Source organism: Dipteris shenzhenensis, chromosome 31 (assembly GCF_047967505.1).
Source record: "Dipteris shenzhenensis isolate YYH24624 ecotype China chromosome 31, Dip_SZ_1.0, whole genome shotgun sequence".
NCBI classification, from domain to species: Eukaryota; Viridiplantae; Streptophyta; class Polypodiopsida; order Gleicheniales; family Dipteridaceae; genus Dipteris; species Dipteris shenzhenensis.
The window spans coordinates 44,942,814-44,966,645 of record NC_141626.1 but is presented as its reverse complement, the minus strand read 5'-3'; the positions used below and the strand labels follow the sequence as shown (position 1 = coordinate 44,966,645).

Genomic DNA, 23,832 nt, shown 5'->3' with positions numbered 1-23,832 from the left:
CTTTCACATAGCTCAATGAAAGACATCCTTTGAGCATAGTTGTCTTAGTGGCATTGATTCACAAATGGGTATGTACACTCCAAGTTGAGAGAGAGCATGTCCGCCCCATTTCGAAAATGAAGCAGACGTTTGTCCGCCCCTTAATTCACAAACGGGCGGACGGACAAGTTTGCAATAAGTAATGAATGTTTACTTTTGTATTTACCAATTATAGATGGCTTAGTGGTAGGGTCTTTGGACTGTCGATATGATGTCAGAGGTTCGACTTCTAGCTGGAACGAATTTGCTTGTCTTTTTGTAGGCGGATAGGCTAACGAGGGGCCGATCAAGAGAATTGCAATTTCCCTCCACGTAGGATTGACCCCCACCCATCCGTAGACATGTGTGAACCACCTGCAAATGGACTCGGAAATCTGATTGGTGGAGATCCCTTTTTTTAGTCATATTCGCGGACAAGTGTGAATCGAGCCTTAGGATGGTTACCCACGAAATCACGAATCGAGAGAGTGCATACACGCCTAATTGTGAACTAAGGTCTTTTAGGTGGAGAATAGAATGCTCTCCCCACCCTGTTCTCCATGGAATGTGGGTGGGAGAGCTTCCTTGCCTAGTTCCCATCTACACACAATCAACCAACAACATGGAGCAGGTTCCAGTGGCAGCTTGTAGTGGCTGATTGCTCAAGGGGCTCACTCTTTAAGTCAGGTTGTGGATAGACATGGTGATGTGTGAACATTGCTAAACAATTTCTTCCATGTCTTTTCCCGTGTCCCCTTGAACTTGGCCGAGGGACGGCGGAGTGTAAGGAGCATTAATAAATGGTCATAGCATAAGTACATTAGTCTCATAAAATCCTACAGCATAAGTACATTAGTATCATAAAATCCTTTGTATGATGACGTTATGTTTGAGTGGGTGAAAGATCTTTTTGTGTGTGGTGAAGGTTGACTTGGGGCAAAGGGTGGGGAAGAAAAGTGCATCATGGATGCGTGTTTGATGATCCTGGTGAAGAGACAAGTGGGTGGGCACAATTTAGAAAGGGCCAAGGCACATGTCAAATAAGGAAAATGAATGAACGAGTGAGACAACTTACAAGGAGCTATTTGATGCAAAAGATCTTCCATCTCACAAAGAAAAGGGAGGAACGTTCTTGGAAAATTGGAAGGTGGGATGATTCGATCAGTGAATTGAAATCTTGTGTACAGGATCTGAGCAAGTGCCCATTATTATTTGAGATTGGCAGGTGATCCTTTTGGCACTACTGCAAAAGGGCAAATGCAAAACGACAGTGACTGTAAAAGCGCTTCAGTTTTGCCCCAACTGTTTGGGTAATGTCAGCACTAGTCTGGTTCTTGACCAATGTCTGCCCTGCCTCAGAGCTACTACTGAGATACAGATGAGGGTCAACAGACTGGTAAAACAGGAAGAACTCCATCCTGTTTCTATGACTTTGGTAAAGCAAAGCTTCACTAAGTTTCTGAACTGATTGGGAATACTTTGTGCAATGTGAATTGATATGGGGAATACTTTCTGCAAGCAGTTGAGAGGGTGTCCAGTTAGATTCCATTCAAAGCAGGAGCTCAACTGATTTGGGTCTCCTGCCATTGTCCTCCTCGACGATCTTGATTCTTCAAACCACCAGAATCAAGGCTTGTATTTGTCAACAAGATTTAGCTCCTGTTTTCTGTATCTCTCACAGGTGCTTCATCGGTAGGAGCAAGCACCATCAAATTACAGAGCAGCAGGCAGCACGCATTGCCATGTATTGGGCTTCTTCTGTGGCAGTTTAATCTCTTCCTGTCCTTCCCCATCTATGGGCTTCTCCAAGCCTGTTGTTTTTTCGGCTTCCTCACACAGCGCTACCTTGAGAATCGAAAGCCCATCTCCATGGAGTAATCCTTGAGACAGATTCTTCCTCGAAATCGCCGGCTTTTCGATCTGCTTTAGCGCAAAGGATTCATCCCGCATTCGCAAGACAATTTTTCACAATGGCAAGGTACTGTCTGGGTGGAGTGAAGATGATCGAATAAGATCTTCCGCTGTGGTAACGAGACTCGGTTGAGAAGCCATTACAAAAGCCTGCTCTATCCTCACAACTCGGGCAACAAATATGCGGTCCAGTCTTCCCACCACAGGCTCCGACCCTAGCAGTGTAACCAACCGAGCACCGATCTTCCTCAATATCTATGACGTTACCAATCTCAACAATTATCTGTATTGGATAGGTCTTGGCATCTTCCATTCCGCCATAGAAGGTAAGCTGTTTTCCTTTTCTAACCTATCGGCCGGTATAGATCTCTTTGGCCTCTCCTAACTCGATCAAACCTTCCTGCTTTTGCAACAGTTCATGGCGTTGAATACGCATTTGGAGCCCATGACTATCCCACGTCTGGTGTTTTTGAAGTGGAACCTCGCAACTGTCCGGGCTTTATTTTTCGAAGAACTATCACTCTTGGAACCACAGACAAGGATCCCTTGGAATTCAGAGACTTTATCGAGGAAATCTCTCGCGACTACGCGGGTGATTCGTACCACCTTATTGCCAAGAACTGTAATCACTTCACCAATGATGTCTGCATAAAGTTGTTACGCAGAACGCTGCCGGGCTGGGTGAATCGACTTGCAAACATAGGTGAGCCCCGCCCCCTTCCCTCTCCTCTACCACCTCATGTTTCGTGCGCGTTGGCTTAGGGAAAGTATACGAAAGTCGTTACATATCAGATGGTTGGGTCCTTGCACAATGTGCTCGGACTTATAGATGTCTTCGTCATGATTGAAATTTAAGGAACATTGAATCAAGGCCGGGTCCTACAATGCCAAACCTTCATACCGTGCTTGCCTAATCTTCATCCTACTCGCCAATTAAAAAATGAATGGGTTTGATGCAAACAATTACTGACTACTCTCATTATGTACCCCAATTTGAAGGCTTTTGACTAATAGGAAGATGCCAGCTAGCAATGTCCAGTTGCCACGAACACCTCTCGTTTGGAAGCCCTGCTTATGAACTGGCAGCTCCAGCCCTCCTAAAGATGACACGTGATTTGCCCCCTCATCCTCTCTAGTTTTAGTCGCTCTCCACTCACAGTCCCATCTGTCTCTCGGTACCCTTGCTTGCCTCCCTCCCTCCCTCCTTTCGTCGCTCCCTTCTCTCTCTCTCTCTCTCTTTAGTTCATACAACAAGGGATGTCAGCATTGAAGGTAAAATAATAGAATCAGATTACAAGGCACTATCTTTGTCGATAGAGGGAATACCAAGAGAAGCATGTGCATAAAACAAAATTCAGCCAGTCTGATGATGGAGTACTACAAAGAAAAGCAGCAAGGGAAATATAGATTAAAGAAGACGACAAATTCATCTTGTGAAGGATGACAAACAATACAAACAGCTCAAAATACATACTAGGAACTTCTGTAGGAAACTTTATGCAAGGACATCTCAGCAGAATTGGGAAGATATGAGGGCATATGGTAAACAAATTTATGAACAAGATCAAGCAAGGAACAAGGGGAGGGAGTCAAACCCTGTCAAGGCCAGAGATGAAGTTACGAATTATTGCGATCAGGTCTGTTGGGTCTCAACTGGGCATTGATAAATTCATCTCTCATCTCTCATCTCTCTCAGGGTCTCATCTGGCTACATATTAGAGAGACCTGCATCTCACACACATTGAGTGAAGAGCTCAGCTTTTGCAGGGAACATTTCTCCACTTTCTTCCAGTTTACTTGGCTACCTGAAGATACCGATCCATTTCCTGAAAGCATCTCATATTCCTCTTGGCAGCTCCCAGAGGGGTCCATCAAGATGGGAGAAACCCCCGAAGCAGCAGGTTTGTTGGCCTTGCCACTCTGCTGAGATTGGGTTTGAGATCTGCTTCATATTCAAATGTCCGTTGCATTATCTGATTAAGTGTGGCTGTTAGAGATCACTGACCCTGAGCCCAGGACAAGGGGTGTAGGTTAGGCAGGTCGGGCAAGGATGGTGAGCAACTGCTGCAGTCCTCAGGCAGAGGTGATTGCCAGCAAATTAGAGGCATGCAGGACTGTCAGCGAATCTGACAGGTAGAGTTTGCCACCTGGTCGGGTCAACTCCTTGACCAAGTCAGTTGACTTCACAGACCAGGTTGACTGGTTGGCTGAACCTGGTCAGGCAAGTTTAGGGCTGGAGTGCCCTGTAGACGGAGGCTCTTGCCTTAGTTTATGCATCCCACTGAAGGCCTCTTCACCTAGGCATGCAGGAGCATAGACAGGCAGCAGCAGCCTTCCCCTTCTCTGTCTTTTGTCAGGCAAGTTTAGGGCTGGAGTGACCTGTAGAAGGGAGGCTCTTGCCTCAGTTTATGCATTCCACTGAAGGCCTCTTCACCGAGGCATGCAGGAGCAAAGACAGGTAGCAGCAGCCTTCCTCTTCTCACAGTCTTCCGTCAGGCACACCTGGCTGTGTTCTACCCAGCCGCTGCTGGAGGTTGCGGTCATCCTTGAGTACTGTTTTCTGGACATGTATGAGATCAACAACACAGTCAAAGTCCTCAACCTTGAGACAGGACTTTGCAACATGAAGATGGATGAGGGGGACTTCGTACAAGACCACATCACAAGGGACCAGCTCTCAACACAAACGAATTCGTCTCAGTTAGCTGAACCTGGTCAGGCAAGTTAAGGGATGGAGTGCCCTATAGAAGGGAGGCTCTTGCCTCATCCCACTGAAGGCCTCTTCACCGAGGCATGCAGGAGCATAGACAGGCAGCAGCAGCCTTCCTCTTCTCTCTGTCTTCTGTCAGCCACATCTGGCTGTCTTGTACCTAGCACTGGCTGGAGGTTGTGGTCATCATTGACTACTGTTTTCTGGACATGTATGAGATCAACAACACAGCCAAAGTCCTCGACCTTGGGACAGGACTTTACAACATGAAGATGGACGAGGGGGACTTGGTACAAGACCACATCACAAGGGAACAGCTCTCAACAATTGGTTAACAAATGAATTCGTCTCAGTTAGCTAGGCTTCTACTTGGCAGGCTTCCCAGGAGCTTCAAAGGTTTTGTGACAGCCATGATTGGAGGGCGTGCCCTACAGAAACTTGGGGAGGAGAAGCTTGACGGCTCCAGTGACAAGGCTTTACTTGCAATGGGGAATGCCAAGGGTAAGCCTCAATTTGATGGAGACTCCAAAGAAGACGAGCCAGGAGATTCGAAGAAAAAGAAGTGGTGCTTCTACTGTGACAAGCTAGGGTACTTTGCAAAGGGCTGTCGAAAGAAGAGTTGGACCAGAAACAGAAAGAGTATGACAAGTCAAAGGGAGAGATCAAATCCGCGGGCACAACGTTATCCTAGTCAAGATTACTGAGACGTGCTCACTGCTCATCAATTGCAGTGATAGATGCAGGAGATGATTGGTATTACAGCAGTGGAACCTCAAAGCACACGTCAAAGACAAAACATTGGTTCAAGAACCTGGCTGGTGTTAGTGCTGAATCATCCGTTACAGTGGGAGACAATCGAAGCTGCCCAATCAAGGGTCTTGAAGTCCAAGAGACTAAGAGAATTTTTCGAGAGGTTGCAATCCCTCTTAACTACAACCTGTTTTCTGTCAGTAACCTGGCTAAAAGTAGGATGAGAGTCATTTTCTACATTTTCGGTTCTGATGCATGGGCACATGTCCATAAAGACACGAGAAAAAACTAAATTCAAGAAGCAAGACATTGAGCTTGAGAGCCCTATCTAGACAATGAAACAACACTTGCATTACCCCCGACGGTGCCCAAGCTTGAAGCAAAGTCAACAAGTTCAGAATCGGATACAAGATGAACAGAGCAAGTAGAAGAAAATTCCTGCAAAGGAGAAAAGATTAGCACAGTGGGACATGAAGACCTTGGAGGACTCAAGGGTTGTTTATATCCCTTAAGTAACTTCAAAAGGTCTTGAAGGACCCAGAAAGCTCTAAGAGTAAACTACACACTAATCGCTCAAATCAAGATTATTCAAGAGCCAAAGACATTCGAAAAAGAGAAGGATGTTCCTGAGTGATGGGAAGCAATGGAGATTGAGGTGTTTGGTGGAAATCGACCAACAGAGGGTATGCACAGCGGAAGATTGATAGAATAGCCCACAGTGTGTGTGTGGGAGTGGAATCACAAACTTCTTTACTTAATGTGCATCACATAGATGTGCAGACTCATCAATAGACAATAATCCAGCCAGATATAGAAACCACCAAAATATATTTCCGTCCAAAGCTATGGACACAATACAAAAGAAATAAATCCAAAGTCCCACCAGAGTGTGGTCCTTTGATCTTACCACAAGGTACTTCTACTATCTGCCGGATTGAGCCCGCGTGCTCCACCTCAAGCGTACGTAGACTCTCTGTCCAGAATGATCCTCTCCACATTACTGCCTGTAGATCAGCCTAGGTGGGCAGCCCTTCAAGCTTAGTCTGCAGCTTCTCTAGGTCTCGTGGTCCTCCAGGGTATAGGCTCCAAGGTGGGTGGAAGTCTGCTCCTTGCTGCTTGTTGAAGGCTGCTCTAGAAGATGATCATGAGGGCACAAGGCCCTCCCTTTTATAGGCCCAGAGGGCTAGCAAGCCAACCGACTCAGCAGCCTAAAATAGGCCGATTGCTGGTCGGTCCAGATCCCCCCCTCCTAGCCGACTATTCTGGCCCCTCCAAGGGCTTATAACCAGGGCATATGCCCTTTAACCTTGTGGGGTCCAGCCCCCATAGTTTGGCCCTGTTCCAGGCCTGGTCAAACAGGCCGACCTGGCTGCTGGCTCCCCTTGCAGGCTCTCCTGCCACCTTGTGCCATGCGCCATCCATGTTGCAGGCAGTGTACCTGCCTCCAGACTCACGCCGTGCTGCACCATCTGTCCGGGATACCTCGCCATGCCGTTACCTGTTGCCCAGAGCCTCTCAGCCATGTGGCACCTCTTGCCAGGCCTAGATCCAGGGGCTGTTGCCCTCGCCATCCATCCTGCACAGTCTCACCATCCGAGGCAGCCTCTAGAGCTCCAGGTATTTCTCTTTTCTTTCTCTGATCTTTGCCCCCATGGCAGCCATAGTGCTGCCCATGTGGCCTTCTCTCAGAACCTAGGTCCACCTCCCCCATGCTCTCCTGACATGGGGGCTTACAAATGGGGAGGTGACCTTTCCAATAGTGTTTGCCATTGAAAAGACCCACTCTTGTGTCCAAACCGACCAAGCAGAAGGTTATTGGAACCAAATAGATCTACAAAGCTTAGTACAAGTCCGATGGTACTCTCAACAAGTACAAAGCAAGATTGGCGGCCGAAGGATATTCACAAGTAGAAGGGTTTTATTATGATGAGACCCTTTGCACTCACAGCTCACATGGAGACCATTCGGACAGTGATTGTTATGGCTGCCAACAAGTGGCCTGTCTATTAGATGGATGTGAAGTCTGCTTTTTGCAATGGAAACTGGGGGAAGTCTATGTGGAGCAGCCACATGGCTTTAATACCAAGAGGAACTTGGTGTGCAGACTCCAAAAGGTGCTCCAAGGGCTGAAACAGGCCCCCCAAGAACCACGTGGTTTTTCTTGACATTTATCAGATGCAAACTTTTACCTCCATTTAGAGAGGACAAGAGAACACAAAAAGACAAGGAAAGTGACCTTTGTCTTTTGCATTGTGTTTTGCAGATTAGATATGGCAGGAGGAAGAAAAGATCTCCATCTCGTAGGAGAAATATTGCGTGGAAATTCTAAAGCAGTTGAAGATGGAGGAATGCAAAGGGGCTGTGATGCCTATGGATGTTGGAAGCAAAAGAAGACAAATTTGAGCTTGTGGATACAAAAAAGTATGGACAACTGGTTGAAAGTTTGGGCCAATTCTTGTCAAAGCCCTGGGAGAATCATTGGCAAGCATGCTTGCGTGTGTTACAACACCTGACAGGTACTACAGGATATGGAATTCCTTGACTTCTTTGGACTGTTGTGATCCTGTTTGGGCCGGAGACAACGACACTTCGTGTTCTACAACTGGTGGAGTATAGAGCGTGCATGGCAGCATGCGTTATCATGCCGATTATCATAAACGGCGCAATGATAACCCCATCAAAGACAACCTTGAAGTCATTGGTAGAAATGGCTGAAATGGAAATTAGATTTTTCTTGATGCATGGAACAAATAAGACTTCTAGAAGAGTGACTCTATCCCCTGACACAGAAGTAACCTCAACCTTTCCAATTTCTTTGATAGGATAAGAGGCATTGTTTGCATGAGTGACACTGCCCTCGTACCACTATCAAAATACCAGTCAGAGTTAGAAGCTGAAAGTGACAAGGCTGAAGCATCCAACGATGGATTATAATGGCATGTCACAAGAAAGGCCCATCCATCATGAGAAAAATGTGCTTCCTCATTGCAGTGCACATGGGCAGCGGGTGCCTTTGTGACTGCAAGTCCTTGCTGTTGCTTCTTCTCGGAAGCAATCCGCTTCAGGCACTTGGATATGTCATGGCTTGGTTTCTGCAGTAATTAAAGCGCTGCTTCTTCTTCCCATCAGTAGGGGAAGAAGAGGATGAGGTGCCAGCTGAGGTTTGGGCTTGCTGTAATTTGCCCCTGTGATTTGTAGCAATGGCCGGATCTGCATGAATCTAAGCAGTTGGTGTTGACGACTCTGCTCCACCTGCAGTAGGGCATAATGTCACAAGAAACATTTTCTAGGAGTCTTTCATCACTCAATGTAGTAATTTGATCACTTTACTAATACACAAGAGGTATAATCCGAGAAAAATAAAGAAAAAAGTACGCACAATCTTAGATATGAAGTCTTTTACCTATGGTGTATCGGCCTTCGGCATGTTTAGAATGATTGAACATAAGCTGAAAACAAAAAGCGGGGAGCTGAATAGCCCATTTTTCTTTTAGTTTCAAAAGAGAGTTTGATTAAGTTAGGACTATAGTTTTACATCTTTGTAGGAAGCGGTACATAAGTGTAAGGGGTTCATATGTTTTAAATAAGAGAAGAAGAAGAAGAATGTATTACCGTCCTCTGGGGGCCGAGAATTTTGTTTTTTGGAGAGAGAGAGAGAGAGAGAGAGAGAGAGAGAGAGAGAGAGAGAGTTTTTATTCCTGTTTTTTGGAAGATTTTGTTTCTTGATTTGCTTAGTCACCTTCTTCTTTATTTCTTGTTTTCCTTCTCTTTGACGTATTTTAGTAAGCACTGGGTTTGCCCAAGAGACTCCGTGGGTCTGTAGAAACCCAGTATAGCTGCTTATGCTTGGGCACTGATGGTTGCTTTACTTGCTAAGTATGTCTTCCTTTTGTTTTTCAAAAAGTTTTTGTTACCTCTTTTTTCTTCTCTTTTATTTTCTGTGTAGATTTTTGCACCTACCACATGGGTTGAATTCAAACAGGTGTTCTCAGCTGCATGGTTAACTGCCACTTTCAAGGTAGATATCATGACTGCCTGGTACAAGTTAGATGCAACGAATCACATAAATTTGGAAGACTACAATAAGAAGTATAGGGAAGCTCTTTTGCCAGTGAATTCTTATAGGCATGTACCGCTGTTCGAGCAAATTGAAAGGTATTGCTATGGGCTGCCCAAGGAGATTCGGGGCTACTGCACAAAGACCAAGGTTTCCAATATGTCCCAGTTGATTGAGAATGCTACTACTGCTTATGCACTCATGTAGGGAAAAGTTTATGGCTTCAGAGGTAGCCAACAGGAGACATCGAAGTCAAAGGGCAGCATGACGGAATCTCCTAAGAAGTTGAGAAAGTTCTTGTAACCTATGAAGGCAAAGTTTGAAAGAAGTCAGTAGGCGAAGAGTCTCATTTTTCTAAGTTGGAAAAGTAGCCGACATATTTTCTTTCTCAGTTTAAGGAGTGTTTTTCTGACTCACTTTCGCAGGAGTTGCCTCTTGAAAGGCTAGAAGACCACACGATAGACATAATCCTTGGTAGCAGCCCTCCTAACTGACCTCCTTACAGGGTCAATGCAGCCCAGCAAGAGGAAATTATGAACCAGGTGAAGGACCTATTGGAGAAGGGGCTGATTCCTTCACCCTACTGCTCACCCGTGCTTTTGGTCCAGAAGAAGGATGGATCTTGGCGGACGTGCATTGACTATCAAGCCCTCAATAAAATTACAATTAAGAACAGATTCCCTATACCCAGGATAGACGATATTTTGGATAGGTTACAGGGGTCTGGAATGTTCAGCCGCATTGATCTGAAGAGTGGTTATCACCAGATCAGAATTCAGCCAGAGGATGTGCACACAACATCATTTCGTACCACATTTGGTCTGTATGAGTTTCTTGTCATGCCATTTGGGTTAACGAATGCACCTGCCACCTTCAACAGAATGATGGACAGGATTCTTAGAGAACACCGAGCCTTTGTTCTCACCTTCTTTGATGACATCATCGTGTTCTCAGGACGAGGCTGAACATAAGAAGCACCTGGCAATTGTTTTTGAGGAGCTTTGGAAGCATAAATTGCTTGTCAAATGCGAAGAAAAGCGAAATTTTCATGCATGAGATCCCTTTTCTCGGGCATATTGCTTCCAAGGATGGGGTTAGGATGGACCCTGCCAAGGTAGAGGCTATCAGGAATTGGCCACACTTAAAGAACATCCATGAAGTACGTAGCTTTTTGGGCTTGTGCTCGTACTATGGGAGATTTATATTTTGACACATGAAAAGAAAAGTAAAAGGTACAGTTTCCCGTCGCTACTTGGAGAAGTTCAGGAACTATCCTGCACTAGATGCGAAGTGGATGAGGAGGGTGATCTGGCAAGGTCACCTCAGATTTTGCAGCTCCACCTGGATGCATTTCAGCTCTAGCCCACTACGGTGCAGGCTCCTACAGGTTCAGCAGACATCTGGAGCATTGCCTGGTGCTCGAGAGGAGGGTAGCACCTCCCCTTACTTGATTCAGACTGCTCATGTATCTGGAGATCGCTTGGTGGCATCGATTATCTTTTGTTGCACCCTATGAAGAAACTCCTCCTTTGCAAAACAAGCAAGCAGGCCCGCAAACGCCGCAAACAGAGGGCTAACCGCAAGGAGAGGGATAGAGTTGACCGAGAGGGCTCGAAAGAGGAACAAAGAGCCCCCCCCCAGAAGTGGGAGCCTCTGCCCATTCAGCCGCTCCTCCAGCTTCAGAAGTCCAGCCTCCGCACTCACCCTTGCAGCAGCAGAGAGCCCTAGGAGCTCTAGATACGGCGATAGCGAAAGCTGCAGTCGCTAGCCCGACGAGGGCCGTGGAGGAGCCAATCCAGAGCCCCGGCGAGCCTGATCAGCAGGGGGGCCTGGGATCGGCCTTTTCCCTCCTCCCCCTCCCTCCCCACCCCTCCCCCTCCTCCTCTTCACTTCCTTCCCCCTCTCCCTCCCCCTCCCTCTCCAGGGTTCCCCCTGCCATCAAGCAAGGGGACGACGACACCCCCTTCAACCTCCTCATCACAGCAGCAGGTCCGCTTAGAGAGGGATCCTGAGAGACGAGGCTCGTCCTCCCGGCCTGCAACTCCCAACCTCCACCCTGGGCATCCCTTACTGCGGGACTTCTGGAGGTTAGGACCCTGGAACTATCTAGAGATTCCAGACTCATACCCTCTATCACTGGAGGTCATGCTCATGGTCCTTCAACCCCGCAAGGGGGGTTTGATCGGTGCAGTGGGATCTTAGACACACCTTGTTTGGAGATTTTTGTTTGCCTCCACAAGGTTGGAGAAGTGGTCCCCAGAGGTGTTTGATACTATTTTGGGTAATCAGCTTATGCTCATGATGGACGAGTGGATGGGCCCATAGGGACTAGATCTTTGGTACGCCCATGGCGCGGAGGTGAACTTTCAGTTGAGCTTCACGTGAGAGGAGCCAGTGTGTGGTTTAGCGATGGGAGTTATCAGATTGCCGATGGATAAAGGTGGACCAGGCACACTTCTGGCCCCTCCAAATGTGTGCGGATTTGTTTGGGGTGGAAGCCTCCTTCATGATGAAGTGGGCACAGAAGGTCGGTATTGAGCCGATATCCACCCTAATACGACGCCGCACAGACATTGACTACTCGCCCTCCAAATTTCCGGAAAAATCACACAAGTCAGTCTCTCTAGGGCAGGCACCCACCCACAGGAGAGCCTTGTTCCCAACTCCTCGTCCTCATGAGCTAGACCATAGTGAGTTGGAACGTACACAGGCTCCACGATCGTGTTCGTAGTTAGCCGCAGTACCTGATGCTCCGGCAGGAGTTGCAGAGGGTAGTGGTAGGGCGAGCAGTGGACATCCTTATGATTCAGGAGCACATGTTTTCAGCAGCAGACATCAGACGACGCCATCACCTTCTTCGAAGGAGAGGTCCAGAGGAGTGGTCTCCCGCAGTAGGACGGAGCGGAGGGTCCTGCATCTTAGTCTCACAGACCTTGGCTCCAGAGGTCTACGATCAGGGCGAGCTCATTCCAGGTGGATGGGAGTTCGGACGGGAGAGTCCAGGATTGGAATCCTGAACGTGTATGCCCCAGCGTGTAGGCAGCATCGCCCAACCTTTTGGAGAAGGCTATCAGAGTGTCCTCTGGATGTTGACTCTTGGATTGTTGGAGGGGACTTCAACAACCTGGAGTTTGGGAAAGACAAGCAAGGCGGCGCCTCGTTCTCTGAGATGCCAGCAGCAGAGTGTAGTACCTGGGAGCAGTTCATTTTCATGATCAGTGGCAGAGACCCATGGAGAGAGCCAGAGTTCAGCAGGACTCCTGGTAGCCTTCTCTTCTCCTTTGGACAAAGGAGACACGATGGATTGCTTGAGAGATTAGATCGCTTCTATGTTGGGGACTGGGCATTACATAGAGGCAGTGCTACTGGGATTCTGGTAGGTACCACGATGTCCGACCACTCTCCAGTGGTACTTCACTTGGATCAGCCCCGCCGAGGTCTCCCCTAGAAGGGGGTCCGCATCCTAGAGGACCTCTTGCAAGACGAGGAGATTCAGCAGGTTATGGCAGAGATCTGGGAGCACTTAGAGATGACACCGAGTAAGGGCTGGGTTGCGTGGGTTGCCGATGCGATTCAGAGGAGCAGTGTGGAGGTGCAAGCTCACGCCCTCAGGCGGAGGAGGAACCTTCAAGAGTGCGAGCGGGCTTTGAGGAGAGACCTCGTCTCTATTGAGAGAGTGAAGAGAGTCTTCAGATATCTCAGAGGCACTCAGGATTTAGCCCTCTTTTATGGTGATCAGGGTTCACTTACCATGCATGCTTACAGGGATAGTGGCTGGGCAGGTTGTTTCGACAACAGAGTGTCACACACCGGCAACTGTTTTTTGCCTGGCAGTTCATGTATCTCTTGGCTCAACAAGAAGCAACCAACAGTTGCCACATCCAGCTGTGAGGCTGAGTACAGGACACCCTTCATCGCTACAGTAGAGTGTGTCTGGATTCAACAGTTACTTACAGATCTTGGTATCCGCCAGACATCCTCCACTATGGTCTACACTGACAGCCAGAGTGCTTTGGCCATTGCGCGTAATCCAGTGTTTCATGCGCGTACCAAGCACATTGAAGTTCACTATCATTATGTTCGAGAGCGGTTGTCAGCAGGAGACATAGAGTTGTCCTACCTTCCCACAAAGGACAACATAGGAGATATGTTTACAAAGGCACTTCCTCGTCCCAGGTTTGAAGTCTTTCGACAGGCTTTACACTTGGTTCCCTTTGTTACATGATCTGGCATACCTTGTACATTCATAGGTGGCTATATCCTTTTGGATGAATATGTGCCACCATGACCAAAAAATACCAGGTATTCTGAGACGTTTCCAGAATACTTCAGCCCATACCATGGAGGGGGGTTTGTAGGCCATCTTTTCCCAGTCGTATTGATGCCCTTTGGGCCCTGGTATTGTCATGTAGCTTTAGTTATTGGCACTTAGGTCACCTAGTACTTTTAGTGTCTTATGACACGTAGTACTAGTGGTACCACTAGGACACTAGGTCCTAGGATTCTCTTTTATAGTACTTTGTACTTTCATTTTCATTCTACTAGTTGATGTGATGGCTTCCACTTCTTGCTTCACTCTTTTGCATCCTTTTGCTTCCATGAGCCTACACGAACTTTGATGTGGGTGGGTGGATGAATCAGGTATCTTCGCGCATCTGACTTGCAAGGTTCGTTGGCAGATAGGTTGACCAGCTAGCTGGCATGAAATTTGGCTCAAGTTGAGGTGAATAAATGAGCCTAAAACGAATGGATAGCCTCTAAATAGCCCCATCTCGGTGGTGAATTGCCTTCCAACACTTACTCTTCATGTTGAAACGGTATACTCATGCTGTTCTCTTCCGAACAGCATCCCTTCCGAATCTCGATATGTGCAACCTTCTCGTAAATGCAGTGGTGTTGGGGCTTGATGTGATTTACATTGGAAATCCAACTTTGATTGTCATTGAAGGATCCCCATATGCTACCATGTCCTTGAAGATCCACCTCAACCATTGGCCTTGCATGTCACAGAGCATGCCAATGCGGACTCCGGGTTTGTGAATGAAAGCATCACCTCTTATGTTAGAAGGTCACTTCCCCACTTGTGAGCCCCCGATTTGAGGGGACAAGGGGGCGTAAGACCATAGGGGGTAAGGGAAGAAGAAAAGGCATAAGACCTACCTGGCCTGGAACCCACGCAGCAGGAAGTTGAAAGCGCAGCATCCTAGGCACCTCCTGGAGCAGCGTACGGGCGGCATTAGGGACTGCAGCAGCAGCCCATGTGCTGGGCACATGGGCCCTTATATAGGCCTGGCCCAAGCCAGCCAGATCAGCCAGGAAAGGACGACCCAGCCTGGTCGGTGGGGCCTTGCAGGTCGGTGCCTAGATCAGGGAGCTGACTCCCTGGTCGGCCACTTTGAGGGGGCCTAGCCCCTCCTATAAAAAGCCTCCCTCATTCCTCATCACCTGCACAGACAGCGTTGCACACAGGCAAGCTCGCAGAGGGAGAGGAAGAGGCTCAGCAATTGACAGCATCTCGGAGCTGTTTGTACATGCTCATCCTTGAGCTTTTGTTTGCCCACTTTTGGGAGTGAGGTGTGAGTGATTCTATCCTCTATTTTCAACATCTTATTCATCCAAGAGAGCAACAGGTTGTGTTTGCAGCCCGAGATCGTAGAGTTGATTTTTGTATGGCTAGTCCATACTGGCCTTTGACCACCAACCTGGCCAGTTCTAGGGAGGGTGGAAGCCCATAAAAAGCCCCAAAATCCCTTAGCTTGTGTGGTGTGGGGTGTGGAATCACAAACTTCTTAACTTAATGTGCATAGATGTGCAAGCCAGTAAATAGACAATGCTTAGAGACAAATATAGAAGCAACACTTTATATTTCCGTTCGTCCGCAAAGTAGGACAGGATACAATACCAAAAGGTTCTCCTACTAGATGTCATGCACTTCTAGATCTCTGAGCCTGCGTGCTCCACCTCGAGCGTATGTAGACTCTCTGTCCAGAGTGTTCTTCTCAACCTTACTGCCCTGAGTGTCAGCCTAGGTAGGCAGCCCTCCAAGCTCAGTCTGTAGCTCTTCCTTCTCTCCTGGTCCTCCGGGAATAGGCTCCAAGAGTAGCTCTCCTGCTGCTCCTGACTGCTTGTCTTTTGCTGCTCCTGAAGATATGAAATGAGGCCAAGGGGCCTCTCCTTTTATAGGGCACAAGGCCCTTGAACCAACTGACCTGGTAGGGTTATTTGGGCCAACCAAACTGCCCCCTCGCGCCCCCCCCCCCGCGGTCTGTAAACCGACCTGGTTGGGGGCTGTTCTCCAGACCCACCTGGCCACATGGCAGCCCACCATGGGCCCAGGCACTCTGCCCACCTGCTGGCCCTGTTCTAGGCCTGATGCAGGCTCCATACAAGGCCCAAAGGCCCTGCCATGCAGGTGCCTTTGGCCACTGCAGATCCCGCCTTCACCCAAGACACCAGCAGCCCTGTCCTCCATCCGATAAGCCTCCGTACAGCCCCGTACAGTGGGGCCGTACTCTGCTGATGTCATCGCGCCCTTCAAAGGGCCCTGTTAAAGGCTGCACGCCTGCTCTGAAGTTCCGTCTTGCCAAGCCAGATCCAGGGCTACATGCCCCATCCATCTCTCCTGCACAAGGTCTCCTTCTAATGCGTTTCTTGTGCTGTCCACATGACAGATCATGTGCTGCTGATGTGGCAGCCCCATTGTCTGCCCATGTGGCAGTCTATACATCCCTAGGTCCACCCCCCCCATGCTTGCCCCATATGGGGGCTTACAGATGGGGAGGTGGTCTTTCCAACACATTGGCCATTTGTTGGAACCATCTTCAGCATCACCAATAATGTGTTGTGGATGAGGTGATGGAAAGAAAAAGTGATTGGTGAAAAGCTCTCATTGTTTTGAGTCTTTACAATAGAACTTTCCAGTAAACTTTGAGTCATTGTCATCAGCTGTATCCTTGGGTAGTGATATAGCTCAAAGTGCTGGCCAATACACTATTGTGCCAATTCGAGCTCATTTTTTTGATTACATTGATTGCCATCAGAGTGCATCCCTTCTTCATCTTGTCTGAGGTAGCCGTGTGACAAAGTCCATGGAGATGCTTTTCATAAAAAAGTAATTAGAGTAGGATTTTTTTGGGTAAATTGGGAAGCGTAAATGTGAAATGTTTCTTGTGATGGGACTCTCGTGCATGTCGTGTAAGGAATATCCACAAAAAGGTGTACTAAAACCTTGAACTGAATTTACACTTCCAAGGGACACGTTCTTGTGGAGCCTCCTTCCAAAAGACTTCGAAGCTCATAGTCTTACTAGAGAAGTTTCTTTACATTTTAATTCTTTTACTAAATTTGTTGTCTAAATTCTATTTCCTCCAGTTGCATTTACATTAAGGGAAATTATTTAGAGTACTAAGATGTTTTGTAAGCCTTATGATTGTATGGAAGAATTTCAATGGATGTTTCAATATTTGAAATGCTTATGTTTGGCATAGAGTTCTTTCATTTTCAATATTTTGGATGCAATTAGATAAAAGCTCATTCTTGTGAAATGTGGTCATGTGAGGCTTATTGTAGTTCTTTGAAATTTGTCGTTCCGTTTTATGAGAATTAAAATTTTCTTTCATTCTATGACCATTTCTTACTTTCTAGTTCTATTGTTCTAATGCAGGGGCCTTTTGTAGTTGTTTGCTACCAGAGAGCTTGCAGGTCTCTACAATACGGCATACTCCTGAATACCAGATCTTTGAAGGTGAGAGTGAAAAAGCTAAACGCCTAAAGGCCATCAATGGATTTAGTTTAGTAATGCTTTAGTTGGGAAATTGATTGAGAGTGGTTGTTGGAATTTCCCATGTTGCTAAGCTAAGTGAAAAGGGTTCATATCTTTTAACAACTTAACAATTTGGATTTAGTTTAGTAATGCTTTAGTTGGGAAATTGATTAAGAGTGGTTGTTGGAATTTTCCATGTTGCTAAGCTAAGAGAAAAGGGTTCACATCTTTTAACAGCTTAAAAAGAATTCAGGTGTGATTTGGATGCAAAATGTTTGTGCATTTTTGCAAGAGAATGTAGTATGGCTATAAACCTTTCCATCCCAAGATACCAAGGTTATAAGTTGAAGCGGTGAGGGTTTGCTTTTGTGAAGTAAAGACTGCACTTATTTCTTTCTAGTCTATTAAGATGCCCGTTTATAGCTACATGCCAGACTTGGAATGGTGACTTGTTGGGCTTCCTACGGGTACAAGTTTGTGCATGCACATAAATGACAGTGTGAATTGGATTTGAAGACACCTATAGGCCTGTCCTCCAACCCCCTTGGGCCCCGGTTCCTCACAACCACTTCTTCTTGTCTCATGCACATGTGCATGCATGTCTCTCTCTCTCTCTCTCTCTCTCTCTCTCTCTCTCTCTCTCTCTCTCATTCCGACACCCTAGTGAGGTCGACTGCCATGTATGCATCACCTTTTTGGGGGAGTGATCTCTCGGTGATAGATTGGAGGAGTTTACAGGTGATAATGGGCTCTAGGATGATTCGGATTAAGCCCTCTGTCCCTCATCAAATAGTACTTGAGGTTCAATGGCAATTTCATTGCCTCTTTCAAGAGGGGCACGGCTTTGGCCCACTCACGGTTGATCCACTTCCATGACCAAGTTTCGGTTGTATTTGATTGAGATGTGACGGCACAGAGAGACTATTGAGACAGAGCAGACAACAACAGGATGAGACAAGCACAGGATGCTGAGGTAGATAGAGCACATTGGCATTTCACGGATTTCTATGCATTTGAGTCAGCTCCAGAAGATAGCAGGGTGGAAGAGGAGGAGCTAGTTGACATGAGGGCAGTATGGATCGATAGGGGGAGACGACATGGCGCTGTCGAGCCAGAGACGCAGAGACCACTCACGACACGGAAAAGACAAGAGCACGCACAATCGAGGTTCGGTCTATCTCGGCACTCCTCAAAGGAGACCGCCAGAGATGAGGCGTCTTTCTTGGCATAGCCCATTGGAGACAGAGGTAGAGGAGACCACATCATCCGCCACAGTGAGAGACAGCTCGACAGACGCAGATCTTGACATATTTGCAGCCCACTGGAGAGCCACCACGGCACCGGGTTTCGGATTTGGGGTTTCAGTTTTGCATAGCACTTAGCAAGGACCCTAGCGTGCCCTTTGTTTCAGCCCACAGAGACTTGTATGAGTTCCTTCTTTTGATGTACTCTATCCCATAGGCTCATGAGGCTTTCCAAGGACGTTAATCTCTCTCTCTCTCTCTCTCTCTCTCTCTCTCTCTCTCTCTTCCTGGCTGAGCCGAGCTTCAGGGCTCAGCCATGGGTATTAGTAAGGAAATGGAGCAGCAGGCCACCCTATGAACCCTAGAATACCTTTGTATGATTTTGCAATCAATCAAATCGACTGCCGCTGACATACGGTCTGTTGCTGTTCGTTTTGCAACAGCTTGAAAGACCTAGCAGAGGGCTCTAGCAACATTGTACACTACCGCCGCCACACACAACGAGATGTTCAGCTCGCAAGTAGGTTGCCAAATCTTTAGCAGCTCGAAAGACCTTGTCTATCACTGCTCTAGCAACACTATATGCTCCCGCCACCACACAGCGAGATGCCCAAGTCGCAAGCAAGTTGCCAATTTGTTACTAGGTCACGTAGGCTCTGGTTTTTTGTTGCTAGCACTCGGGCTGTATCGAAGCTGCTGTTTTTGCAGCTCGATTGCTCAGTGATCGTTTCGGCTAGGTGTGACAAGTCACGGGACCTACTTCATTCTAGCCCAACTCGACGGACAGTGCGCTATTGTAGCCTTCTTTGATCTAGCTCAATTGATTAAGGCTTGTTGCTTTTTCCAGTAGTGCAACTACTCAGTTCTAGGAGTTGTCTTGGGCACTATGGGTAATGCGAAATTGTTTGCTCAAGCAGTGGCTTCCCCCTCATTGCCCCGCACTAAATTAAACACACAGGTTCTAAGTCTGCAATAGTAGATTGAGGGTCTCCAATGGGAAAACGAGCAACTGTGGGAATTTCTCAGCTCGGGTCGAGGTTATACTCCGTTTTGGCCATGACATCTAACTGCGCCCCCTAGCTGAAGCTACCCCCCCAACTCCGGAGTGATCTGTTTTTGATCTTAACGAAGGTGGAGTCGTTGTTGAGCGGAGTTGAAGTGGGGGTGGACTGAGGCGATGGAGAGGCTGCTGCTGACGTGTCGAACGGAATGTGCTGCTGATGAACAATGGAAGGTTATACTTCGATAGATATTAGAGAGAGAGAGAGAGAGAGAGAGAGAGAGAGAGAGAGAGATTGGGCTTTGATACAAACAATGTAATGTCATATTAGGTAGATGCTTAGGTGTACTGTAGAATCCCGTAGGATAGAATAGATGCATCTTGAAAGAGGTGTGAGAGCACAATGAAACAAAATGGTAGTTCTCTATTATGGATTGTGAGTGAGAGGACTCTTTCTTATAGAAAGGGGGAGAAGGTAATACCTTCCCTACATAAGTGGCAATCAGCCTCTACATTAGTGGGAATTAGTCCCTACATCAGTGGGATTGGCCTTAATCAAAGGAACCTCTCATGTGGGGGCCTTTGGCTTACATCATCACTTAGGTCACACACTAGACACATCATAGCACTCGATGTGCCTTTACAACACACACAAACACACATGTGACTCCCCTAGATGCACACATGCACCATAGAGCAAGCCCTTGATCATACTTATCCCAAGATACCTCCCCTCAAGGGGTTGCCTCTTGCAGTGTCAAGGATACATCTAGTCTCATAGTTTCTCATGCCATCTCATGGTGGTCAAGGATAAATCTATGGCTAGGATCTTATGCTAGCAAGGGTTCCCAAGGGTGTGAGGTTCACAGAAATGGGATAGTCAAAACACATATCACATGGTCTACATCATATGGTGACCAGAGGTGATTTATAAAAGACATAACATATGATATTCTTTTTGGAGTACTACACCAGGCAGAGAACCTCAAAATTTGACCAAGTGATGATAAACAAAAACTTCAAAAGTGCTTAAAAAGCATAGTCTTCATAGGAGGCCTCATCTTGTGGAGGCACATCATCTGAAAGCAAATTGGCAGTTTCTGGCTTTGTAGTTGCTTCCTTTTTGGCTTTACAATACTTTTCATGGTGATTGTTTTTGCCACAATGTTTGCAAGGATTGATCTTGAAGCAATCTTTTGAGAGGTGATTAGTCTTCCCACAATGTCTGCAAGGTGAAAACTTGCCCTTTTGAGTTTTTATGGCATAGGCTGTGTCATTTCCTCTCCGGAGTTCCATGTGCCTTTCTTCTTCTTGAAGAGCAGTAATAAGACCTTCAAGAGTAGGATTAGGAAGATTTTTCAAAGTGGTAACAACATGATCATAATCTTCTGGCATACTTTTGAGCAATACTGCCATCGCATCATCTGTAGTGATTGGAGAGTTGATAGAAGCAAGTTGAGTCATGAGACTCCGCATGTGATTGACATGGGCAGCCAAGGAAGTGCCACTAACCATCTTCAATTCAAAGAAAACAATCTTAAGTGACAATTTTGAGATGTGAGAGCTAGCACCAAAAATAATATCAAGCTTCTGCCAAGCTTCAGAAGGAGACTCCAAATCAGAAATGTGATGAATATAGTCATCTCCTAAGCCAAGAGCAATAATGCCATAGCCTTTCTCCTCTCTAGCAGGATCTCGTGCCGGGCGTGTTGGAGCTGAGGATTCTCTAGCATTAGAGGCTGTTGAAGAAGAAGTTGAAGCAGGTTTGACAAGCTCCTAGAGGCTTTCCCTCATCAATGCAAACTTAACCTTCATCTGCCATGTGTGAAAGCCTTTACCATTGAACTTATCCATATTCAAGAAGGTAGCCATGAGAGGGTCTAACCCAAAATGGGCAGTGTCTTCTCTCTTACAAGGGTAGAAAGAGTTGATAAACTTCAAAGTACAAGCATTTAGTGTAGCAAAGACTTGTAACCAAATTCCATACTACAAATCATAATGGAAATGATGCTTCAACTTGCATGCTTCATAGAGGTGGCTAAATGAAAGTATTCCAAGCAAATCCAGGTATAGCAACTTAAAGGAAAGCTGTAGCCACAGTTGTACTTATGCTATTCAACACTTTAAAACATCAGAAATGCTAAAGTAGCATCTAATGTAGCATCAAACTCACAACATTGTCAAAACTGTCCAAAACAGAGGTCTGAACTTGGAGGGTGCAATTCTCACAGCTCATAGCTCTATTCAATGGGATTTTTATGCAGAAAGAAAGGCCTTATACTAGAGAAGAACCTCCACCAAGGAAAAGCGCAATGTTGCGCCAGTCGCCATAGCCAAGCTTGACAAAGTCGACTGGTTTTTTCGTGATTTCTCCTCCAATTCTTGACCAAACGGGATCAGATTTCATCAGCAGCTTGCCTGTAGTGTTGTCCAGCTCGGGCTCGGAGGGATTTGCAGATAGGTAAGCACAGAGGCGGCATTATGCGAAAGATTGGCGAGAAGTCTTCGTGTTGGCGTTGCGCGTACAGAGGAAATTTCTCTAATTGCTTGCAGCTGGAAGGTCGCCCGTACGTGAGGAGTCTACAACTCAAAGGGTTTGAACAATGGTTGCTTGTAGGTAGAGAACAGAGCTCTCACAGATTTGGGGAAGAAGGAGGAAAATGGAGAAGATGAAGAAGCTTTGAAAAACTAGTAGTTTATGCTAGAGAAAGCATCTAATGCTAGGCTAGGCTATATCTAGAACCTAAAGCTCTGATACCAAGTGTAGAATCCCGTAGGATAGAATAGATGCATCTTGAAAGAGGTGTGAGAGCACAATGAAACAAAATGGTAGTTCTCTATTATGGATCGTGAGAGAGAGGACTCTCTCTTATAGAAAGGGGGAGAAGGTAATACCTTCCCTACATAAGTAGCAATCAGCCCCTACATCAGTGGGAATCAGTCCCTACATCAGTGGGACTGGCCTAAATCAAAGGAACCTCCCATGTGGGGGCCTTTGGCTTACATCATCACTTAGGTCACACACTAGACACATCATAGCACTTGATGTGCCTTTACAACACACACAAACACACATGTGACTCCCCTAGATGCACACATGCACCATAGAGCAAGCCCTTGATCATACTTATCCCAACATGTACTCCTCGCGGATTCAGGAATGTTTCTGATCACCAGCAGATAATGTGTACTTATAGTTTACGAATCAGGCAGAAGGCTTGTAGCTCATTATTCAGGCCTTAATGTGAGAACTTTTGTGCAGACATTATAGAATTTGGGCTGCAAACATAAAGTTTATGTGTTCCTTGTCTAGATCACTCTATTCTTTATTTTCTTTTCATTCTTAAAAGTATTACTCAGGCTCTCAGGGTGCGAGTGGTTAATTTTTCCTCTTGCTCAAGCTGTTGGATGTTTTGTCCAAATGCATTGCAATATATGTCTGAAGATAGTTTGAGGATGTCATGAGGCTTTTTAGATTCATCTAGATAGCAAGATTTGAGTTAAGCAGCATTATTTTGAGCAGCTGCCATAGACACTAATAGAATGGCTTCAAATGCAGATGAAGAAGGGACTCCGACAGAAGAAGAACAAGTGGACATGTATGATCAGGGTCAGCATTTGCTAGCTGTTCCAAATGGTGATTTTCAGTCCCTAATGCAAGATCAATTTCAAGATGTAAATTCGAAGCACTTGAACAATACAGTGTGACTCCATGTTGCGTTTTGACGAATGAATGAGACCATGGAATAAGATTCTATGAAGGGCACATTGTTGATATAGTGACAACAAGCTGCAAGTGTCTTGTTCGAAGCAAGCTAATTTTGTGTTTTCAATCCCCGTTGTTGATCTACGATGACTGCAATGCTTTGTTTGATACGGTTATGCAGAGGGTTTGCCCTGCATCTTATTCTTTAAACCTGACAATTTCGGTGGCAAGACTAAGCTACAATTTATTATTGGCATTGAGTCAGGGCTAGCCTGCAGTCAATGGCTCTGAATTCAGACATCCTCTTAAGGCGAGACAGATATTAAGTTATGCTCGTCTTCATATTTATGTGAAAAGAAACAAAACAATTCAAGTATTATGGTTTGAAATGGCCAGAGCACGGTATCCAAGGTATTCTCAGCAGTGATGGTTTTAATGAAGAGTATCAAGGCTTCAAAGCTTTATTTTTCTAGTCTTTGTCCTGTTCCTTCTCTCTCAAGGGTGTGGCTAAAAAGTCCAGATTGATCCAATAATTGCCAGTTTTCAAGCCAGGTACAATTATTTTACATGTTGCCATGAAAAGACACATCGAGCTTGAACTTTCTAGATTTAGAAAGGGACTAGTGCTAGCTCTTGTCAAGGAACCAGGGATTTTTGCCATATCATGGCAAATG

At 46.4% G+C, this 23,832-nt stretch overlaps 1 protein-coding gene across 1 annotated transcript; it reads left to right on the top strand.

The window, feature by feature from the left end:
* Window positions 1-1,202: 1,202 nt before the first annotated feature.
* LOC147881510 (deSI-like protein At4g17486) lies at window positions 1,203-23,630 on the top strand. The gene is made up of 4 exons (XM_087369896.1): window positions 1,203-2,255; window positions 2,345-2,632; window positions 17,110-17,190; window positions 23,012-23,630. Exons 1-4 carry the CDS (start codon window positions 2,111-2,113, stop codon window positions 23,158-23,160), a joined length of 663 nt encoding a protein of 220 aa, XP_087226022.1. The 5' UTR covers window positions 1,203-2,110; the 3' UTR covers window positions 23,161-23,630.
* The last annotated feature ends 202 nt before the right edge of the window (window positions 23,631-23,832 follow it).

Coding starts and splice junctions, on each gene's coding strand:
- LOC147881510 (XM_087369896.1), top strand. CDS start 2,111: ATGCGGTCCAGTCTTCCCACCACAGGCTCCGACCCTAGCAGTGTAACC. Junction 2,256..2,344: donor CTTCCATTCCGCCATAGAAG/GTAAGCTGTTTT, acceptor CTTTTGCAACAG/TTCATGGCGTTGAATACGCA. Junction 2,633..17,109: donor GAATCGACTTGCAAACATAG/GTGAGCCCCGCC, acceptor GTTCTAATGCAG/GGGCCTTTTGTAGTTGTTTG.